The following is a 9,137-nucleotide window of genomic DNA, read 5'->3' as shown; positions in this document are numbered from 1 at the left end:
TGGCAGCTAGAAAAACAGTGCTTTGTTGGTAAATCTGTAAGACAAGCCTGACAGACAGTTGACATACCCAATTACCAATTCTGGCATCTGGCCTGCGCATCTCTACAATAGCTGAAACATGTTTGGATCTAGAAAAGATATAAAGACATTCTATATTTTGCAAGAGGATGATTTATACATAGATTAATGATTGACTGGATAGTTGTATCTACTATATATTCATGTATATAACAGTAGAAGACCAGAAACATTGCACAGATTCAAATAAAATGCATTTTTTTTCTTTCAATTTTCGGTAGGCTATTTTTGAAACTAATGCAAGTCATATTACACATGCAGGCGTTTTCTCACAGTTCATTTCCTTCATAAATGTGCCTGTTGTGTTGTCTCATAAATCTCCACAGAACCACAGGAAAGCAGAACAGCTTGCTCCATGCAGGGACGTCACTCTCTCCAACAAAACGCAACACAATGTATAGTGTCATTTCTCTGCCCTTTATCTCCCCATACACACGTTCATTCTCGGGGGGAGGAGTCTTGATGGAGTTCCTTGCATCCCATTCCTCTTCCAGATAAATCGTAACTCATTTCTTCAGTTTCTCTAAAGAAGAAAAAAGCACATGACATGACTTCCTGAATCCACCCCAATGCATACATTCGCTCAGAAGTCTTCTATATTCCCTGCGTGCTTCTGAAGTGCGTTTCTCGGTCTCTGCTGTCCCAGCGTTTGCTGCTATGACAGACTGCTGCAGTACCGGCGGAATGTGCAGGAGGACCTGCTTTGAAAAGCTACAATAGTCGGAGAAGTGGAAGAACACCTTACGAATACTAAACGAAGAGAAAAAGTAAGCGTCATTGTTGTTGGAAGCTTGTCGACCGTCTCCTTATCTGCCTTCGGTTGTCTTCTCCAATACAAGCATATTTGCGGTTAGAATCTCACCTTTAATTGATGCGCATGCGCACACGCTACTAAGTTTCGCTGAACTATCATTTTTAATTCGTATTTCTTATTAATATATTGTGTATTCAGGGTCCCCCGCCCATATGGTATTAGTTTTATTTTTGAACGTCTTAAAAACTGTGCAGATACCCTGCAATTTGGAGGAATCAAATACATTTCACAGAACTAAAAAAGTATATTTTATCTAATGTGTTCGAGGTCGTTAAGCTAGGTGACATTTCTAATATTGTAATATTTGTATTAAAATTAAACAAAACACAGGGCGTTCTTTATTGTGGATAGACACAAAGTGCCACAGGTTACTTTGCCCTTGTTGAAAATAGCTATTTAATGAGCATTAGAATGTTCTTCACACAAATGTCCACCATTTAATTACATTTTCTCTTTATTTGATTAAAATTATGACATTATCACTCACTAGCCCTATAAAATCACTTGTTCTCAGACCATAACTAATAGGCTACTTCATTAAATTAAAATATATATTAATATATTCCTATTTAGAAAAAATATATAATTAGGCTATGTATATTTAAAAGACACATACTACTCTATATAAAACTCATTATCAGGCAATCAGACAATATCAAAGCCAGTTTTGATCCTGAAGACCCTCTTTCTTTCTTTCCATAGTTCAACAACATCACAGACTCTGTTGAGTTTAATACATTTTTATCATTTAAAGTAATTGTGCTTATACAACCTGTCACAACCTTGACATGTCATTTCTGTTACAAACTGTAAAGAATTTTTTTTTATAATCACTATAATTTTATGTAATTCCTATCCTATCTGTTTAACAATGGAATATCACTTTTTTAAATTAAGTCAGGAATTATAAGTTTCTATAATACAGCACCAGAAAAACAGCATGACTGCTGCTGTATTTAATACATGTATGATAATGTGATTATTTAGTCCGCACTGTAAGATTCCTTGATAAAAAAAAAAAAAAATGTTTTGTAGCCTTTTTTTAACTCTCAGAAAACATTATAAACATAATGTATAAGCATTTATATTTATAAATAGGACATACTGATCAAAATAACACCAATACGAACATTTTTGTATTATTTAATAAATAAAGCATGATTCACTTCATACATGTTCAATACATCATAAAGCTCTTTACCAACTGACCCACGGCAGTGCCATCTTTGACGTTTAACGTGAATGAAGGCGAGGCTGTAAGGGATAGATATAGGTTGTACTGTTATTTAATCTTTAAAGTGTTTTTGGATTTTGCTGCTGACAAAACACTGCAAAAATATCTTTACAAGAAATTTCAGTAGACAAAAAAACTTGACAACATGAACTATGGAAAAATATAAGTGATATAGGAGCTTTTTACAGCGGATGCCATTGAAAGCATGGTAAGTCTATCCCTCACATTCATACCTGTCATAGTGCTGCTCTGAATAAGGTCTATAGAGACAGAGAGACCAAGAACACAAAAGCAATATAATACACCTGTTTACCTCACTGCCCTCCCTGTTCTTTTAAAGTGTGTCTAATGTGACCAGAAAAATTCACTTCACTGACACAAATAATTACTGAATGGAACGTTTTAGAGTGTTCTGGATTCAACAATGAAGACTAATTTTCCAAAATCTTCATATCCAGCCTTCATATGTTCCGGAAGAAAAAATCCCATTCATTTTCTCCATAGGGGAGTGCATTTTGAATAATATTTTATAATTTAATCTACTGTGAGCTGCAAGGTTGTTTAATTATTGTATATGCTTCTGTTGAAGACACCAGTCCAAAATTTCTACTTTTTTGTTTTAATTAATTGTGTTCAACAGCAGAATTCCAGTTGAAAAACTACATTACCCATGATTCTGTAGAGAAATTGACCAATCATAGAAGAACACGCGCCCACTGATGTAGAGTCAGCTTCCCTACACTTAAACTACTTAAACAATTTTGCAATAATATAGTATAATTAAAGTCTTCAAATCAATAGTTTTATATTCCTCCATCTGGTTTAATTTTATGTTATTCGTAGTGCTTCATGGGATTGTAGTTCTTTCCCTCACTAAAGCTGTGAAGTACACAGGCTTGTACCTTTGTCTTTTTTGTCAGAAGTTTGTAATGTTGTGATTCGCTCCTGGTTGGTTTAGTTCATGGCTTAAAATTATAACTCCTAAACGAAGATTTTTGAAAAAAAATCCCATAGAAAAAATGAATGGGAAAAACACCTCTGGAACCAAGACTGCTGAAAAAAGGGACGGGCACTGTTACACTCTATAACTCTGTTGTCTCTGGTCCAATGTCTTCCCTCAGTGGTCGGTTCCTGAATCTACCTTTTCGAGCCTCCGACATCCTTGAAAGGCCGGCTTCACTCCAGGGACTTCCGAGTGACCTGTGCAAGGGGAGGAGCCTATGTCTGAAAGGATAAAGGAAAAGGGCGGGGTCAGGCATGGGGCGGGGCTCCTCGGGCCCAAGCACCCTTTCGCGAGGCACGCATTCCCTCACTCTCTCCGATCTCCGCATCCTTCCTGAAGCTCGGCTTTGACGTGTGTTTTCCGCCATCACTGGAGATGTCCACGGAGAATTTGCAGTCCATTCCGATTCCTATGAACAGGTAAAAGAATGAAACTGATTCATGTGTCAGATTATGAATAGATCCATCGGATCCATAGTGCCTCCTACCTGCATGGCACCTCCATCATCATCTTCTTCTTCATCATCTTCCTCAAAGTCTTCTGCCTGGTGATACAATCGAAAGTGTGCTGAATGGAGTTGGAAAGAGAGTTGAGCGGCCACATCGGTCTGCTTGCGGAGGTCCCGACTCAGCGTCGTGATCTTATGACTGCGCCGTTTTAGCTCATCCAGGAACCGCCGCTCTTCATCTCGAAGCCGAACCTGCAGAGCGCTCGCAAGTGCCCCCTTTTTCCGTAGCTCCACCCGAAGCTGCACCAGCGCACTTTCCTGCTCAGCCAAATGCTGCTCTGTCTCCAGTAATCGTGCCTGCAGAAGCTCTTCCTCCAACTCAATATCTATAATAACACAGAGTTGAGGGAACATGTGGGAATGGCTGGAATTTTGTGATATTTTATACTCACCTTCTTGGCTTCTTACTGGCGGTCTTTTACTTAGATCACAACTCAGCTCTGTAGAGACATGCAGAGAGGCGGAAGTTAACAGACATACGATTAACAATGCAAAGTGGCTTTTTCAGAATGGAGAATATATACAGTGAGGTTGAGTGACGGACCATTGCATCGTTTCTTCAGGTTGTGTATCTCTAGCCGTAGACCGGTCAGGAGGATCCGATGTTCCTGCTGCAAAAATGCTACATTTCGCTCAACACTCTCCACCTGTTGGGCAAGTGTGGATCTATCCATGGATTGCTCCCAGATGTTGGCAGGTAACAGCTCCTTGTTGCAATTAAATTGAAAAATGTCAATACAAAGTAAACACACTTTCTTCACTATAGGCCTAACCATTCATTTAAAGCCTGAAACAAACTTTTTTCCATTAAAGGGTTAGTTCACCCCAAAAACATTTTTTTGTCATTAATTACTCACCTTCATGTCATTCCAAATCTGTAAGAATTTTGTTCATCTTTGGAACACAAATGAAGATCTTTTTGATGAAATCTGAGAGCTTTCTGTCCCTCCATTGACAGCTACGCAACTACCACTTTGACGCTTCAAAAAGTTCATAAGAGCTCATGTTATGCAGCACGTTTGAGCTTCCGCAAGAACCAGTGAGGTTTGTTCCCGCGCGTCAAACACGCTCGGTCGAGCTTCTGTTTATGTTCGCTGATCAATGTTTAAATGTGAATAAAAGCCTAAATTAAATCTATTCATCATATAAAGCGATTGAGTCTCTTCAGAAAATTTGGACTAAACCGCTCAATTCATATGGATTAGTTTTACAATCTATTTACGAACTTTTTGAAGCGTCAGATTGTCAGTTGCATAGCTGTCTATGGAGGGACAGACAGCTCTCAGATTTCATCAAAAAGATCTTCATTTGTGTTCCAAAGATGAATGAAAGTGTTTGGTTTGGAACGACATGAGGGTGAGTAAATGAGGACAGAATTCTCATTTTAGAGTGAACTATCCCTTTAAGGCAGAATATCCTATAGCCACTCCCCTCCAACCACCACTCTGATGCCAGCTAGAGATGGCAATGATGTGTGTTAAATCCCACCCTCTATTTTTTATCTTTCAATAGAGAGCAACAGTGGCCAGCAAGAGTGTATGTGAAACCGGCTCTACATCATTCGCAGTGATTCACTTGATTCTGTCATTTGATTCTCTGGTAAAACATTTTTTACATGGGTAATGTAGTTTTTCCACTGTTAAACATGATTATTTGGAAAACTGAATGAGGGCAGATGGCTTTAACAAAAGCATACCATTGATTAACAACCTAGTAACTCACATTAGGTCTTTCTTTAAAGGTTTACACGTTATTGTTTGCAATTAATTCCCCTGTGGAGAAAATAATGGGATTTTTACTTCCAGACACTGACTGTAGCTCTGTTCTGTTTTACTCCTAATGATGTCACAATAAAACAAAAAATTCCGTTTCACATGGCCTTTAACAATCTTCTTTTCAGTGAAATGTTTTGTTTGACAAATGTGTGTTATAAATCCAACTTGGTTTGATAAGCTGTTTTGTTATTGTGCAAAGATTTTTAAGTGTGACAAATACTTTTTATGGTCACTCTATGCACCAATAATAACATTTCAGATGCCTTCCTATTATTCTGCATCGTAAAATGGCTCTTTTGTTACAACTGCAGCATCAGCAGCTTAGGATTCAGTTTAAAATCAGCATTATGTCATTGATACATCCGGGAAATTCTGACCCAGGAAATGCGTGACGACGATAGGCGTATGTAAACATCGCAATGTATTGCCTTTAAGGCGAACAAATGTTGGCAAACCAAGTTTTTTCTTCTTCATAGAAAGCACACAATCCTCCCGTCGACGTCTGTTAATCCTCTTGTATATTTTATTTGTATTTTATGCCGTTTCCACAACGATTTCAACTATAACTACACACCCATCAAACTTCGCGCATTGGAATATGTCAGCAAATGATGATTATCTAAATAAATATGATATAGGCTACTGATTATTGACAGCTGAGTCTGTTGAAACATATGTTGATATCGTGAAGGTTACGTTTTCATCACGGCTCTGACGATCTTGAATCTTTATTTAAAGTACACCTCCATCAATCCGGTGTTTTAAAATCACTGCACCGCGTTATTCTCAATGATATAAACATGCAGGTGGAACATCACGCTACAATGATACTTACGGTTTGACTGAGTAGATGAAGGATGCAGGACACCTCCAGTGCAAAGCATCGCCACCAAAACAGTGCGTCAGGGACACGAAAGGGTTAGCCATCTGCCATATCCATCCCTACATCTCATTAGGATTTATCAGGTTTTGCAAATAGGCTACATACAAAACTCATAACAAATTGTATTTTTACCCATATTTATTTAACTGGAAACAACTTTTTACTAAAGACGCGCAACTATCTTGTATAAAATGTTACTATTAAGTTAATAGGAGTTACTGTGCATTTAAATTCATTAATGGATAATGTGGTTTTCATTTCATAATTTTTAAGAGTTTCAACACAAAAACACCAGGATTTTCTTTTAAACATTTTTTACAAACAGAAGGTTTTAGTTCTGCTAGTTTGTCATTGAATATGTGCTTTGTAAGCTAACTAGCCGAACTGTTTTATATGTTCTTCATTATTTTGCACGTGTTATTTCACTCATATGGTGTAACTAAGGTTTATAACAGGTGTTAACACTTAAAGGCACAATATATAAGATTTTTGGATTAAAATATCCAAAAACCTCTAGACAATGTTATATATTTTGTTGACTTATACTTGCATTATCCCAAATGTTCCAAACAATGTTTAAATCCAGAGAAATCAGCTATTTTAACCAGTGTAACGGCCCGTGTCATTGTGTTGCCCGTTTAAGACGTCAAATCCACCTTACCCTCAATTTCCTGAAATTTACTGAAACCATGGAAACACCAAAGACACCTTGATATGTTATGTTTTATCAGAAAGTTGAGCAAATGTTTGGATACCTTTACAGACAGAAAACAAATTGTTGTTATATAGCTCAACACGGTTAGTCTTATTGTTTGAATCTCGTTTTCTTGATTTACCGCGAGTAACTTGTTTGTACCATGCCTCAGACACAGCACTATTTGGTCAAGTTGCTAACATAGCAAAATCAGAAAGAGCTTTATTTGTAGTAACAGTAATAATTTTCTCCACCACACAATATATTTTAATATTATCTTCATGCCATTTAGCAACACACAAGTCATCCAGCTTTTATTAATATGATATTCTAATATCGATCTAGCTTACTGCAGTGTGCAACAAGAGTCTCACACCATCCACTGAGCGAACGCACAGTGTAGCCTAATGTTATAACATAACTTTCAACACTCTCAAACGTGTTTTTAGTATGATTGTTTTGACCAGGTTAAACAGCGCTGTGTTACCCCACAATTTTAATTCTGCAAATAAACTGACCTGTATGAGTAACAAGTTTAATTTCAGGGAAGAAGGAGGCAGACGATAAACATAACTTTAATCGTAAAATAAAAATAAACAAGACAAAACGGAAGGAGCGGTAGTGGCCTACTGCGGCATACAAGCATAATAAAAGCTCCAGAGCTCCTCCATCATGAGACATCATGTTGTGCGCAGGAGTCTCTCATTAGCATTTGCTCCACCGGCCTCATTCCGCTGTAGGCTCCGCCCTGCTTCATACCACAGTAACGTTAATAAAACTTTAATACATTAGCTCATCCATGAACATTTCTGCCTGAGTCCTGTCAGATTCCTTTCCATCAGCTGTGGAGGTGAAGACGGCAACTCCCGTGATTCCACGCTCATTCACTGCGTCATCAAGCTACGCCTTTGTTACTGTTTTGAATAAGCGACCTCTAGTGGCGAAACTTGCATACTGTGCCTTTAACAGTGATTAACAACTACAAATATTTGGGATCCATGGTCTAGTGGGGTGCTATAAACCATTCAAGCTCATTTGATTAGAGAGAATAACCACCATGTCATCCTGGTGTTGATCACTATGTCACAGGCTCTCGCCTCGGGAGAGAATTTCGCAGTTATATATTCCTGCAGTGATTACACCAAATGAATGCAATCACCTTCATTGAGATACCAGGATGACATTATTAAGATCAAAGGGTATGTAGTAATATACGTTCCAAACGCATTCTAAATAACTATGTATGACGTCAGCAGCAGCAATCTTATATATAGCCACATAATATACAGTACTGAACCAAAAGATTTGGGATACACTGACTCTAGGAAGTGTTTTCTCTCCACTTCATCAAATGAGCTTGAATGTTTTATAGCACCTCACCAGACTCCATTTAGATTTGTAGTTGTTAATCACTGTTAACACCTTCTATAGTTACCATAAGAGTGTAAACATAACACATATACAAGATAACAGTAAAACGGTTAATTATATTACAAATCACATATTCAGTGACAAAAAAACTAGTAGAACTAAAACTGTAAAATCCCTGTGCTGTTGCACACACGCACACATATTGAGCATAATGTTTGCATTGCAATATATAGATTTAGAAACCCCTGGTGTGACTGATATAGACTCTCAGTATTATATTGAGAGAGATTTTTACATTTTATATATGTTATTTTACTTTTATATTATTTTTTCATACAGGCCCTAATTTATAAAGGCAGTTGAAAAAAAACAGTAACGTGTATATATATATATATATATATATATATATATATATATATATATATATATATATATATATATATGTGTGTGTGTGTGTGTGTATATGAAGACTTCAGAATGCAAAAGCCTCCAAGTGCCATCTGAAATTTTATTCTAGAATGATAATTTTTATCAAGCTTATATGTTTATACTCAGTTATTTCACTTTAATGGCAATGAAAATTACCTATTAATTGTCATTAAAGTAAAATTACTGAACCTAAATATGCAAGCTTGATAAAAATGCTCATTTTAGAAGAAAATTTCAGATGGCACTTAGAGGCTTTTGCATCTGAAGTCTTCATATATATATATATATATATATATATATATATATATATATATATATATATATATATATATATATATATATATATAT

General features: G+C 36.7%; 1 protein-coding gene across 4 annotated transcripts; it reads right to left on the bottom strand.

Annotated features, from left to right (window-relative positions):
• Window positions 1-2,020: 2,020 nt before the first annotated feature.
• Window positions 2,021-6,363, bottom strand: ccdc92bb (coiled-coil domain containing 92Bb). Of its 4 annotated transcripts, XR_014031901.1 has the most exons (7): window positions 6,248-6,346; window positions 4,182-4,344; window positions 4,030-4,077; window positions 3,617-3,963; window positions 3,440-3,538; window positions 3,268-3,350; window positions 2,021-2,146 (listed from the first exon to the last, which is right to left on the bottom strand). XR_014031901.1 is itself a non-coding variant. In XM_081390261.1 (6 exons), the coding sequence occupies exons 2-6, from the start codon at window positions 4,309-4,311 to the stop codon at window positions 2,070-2,072; spliced, it is 873 nt and encodes a 290-aa protein (XP_081246387.1). In that variant the 5' UTR covers window positions 4,312-4,344; window positions 6,248-6,363; the 3' UTR covers window positions 2,038-2,069. The 4 variants fall into 4 exon arrangements, 3 of the variants coding, with proteins under 3 accessions (XP_081246387.1, XP_081246386.1, XP_081246388.1); XM_081390261.1 differs by having other exon boundaries at window positions 2,038-2,146; window positions 3,268-3,538; window positions 6,248-6,363; XM_081390262.1 differs by lacking the exon at window positions 2,021-2,146 and having other exon boundaries at window positions 3,077-3,538; window positions 6,248-6,363.
• Window positions 6,364-9,137: the final 2,774 nt, after the last annotated feature.

The sequence above is a fragment of the Scardinius erythrophthalmus genome, assembly GCF_964197995.2.
Source record: "Scardinius erythrophthalmus genome assembly, chromosome: 17".
Classification (NCBI taxonomy): Eukaryota; Metazoa; Chordata; class Actinopteri; order Cypriniformes; family Leuciscidae; genus Scardinius; species Scardinius erythrophthalmus.
The sequence above is the reverse complement of the archived record's forward strand: the minus strand, read 5'-3'. Positions and strand labels throughout refer to the sequence as shown.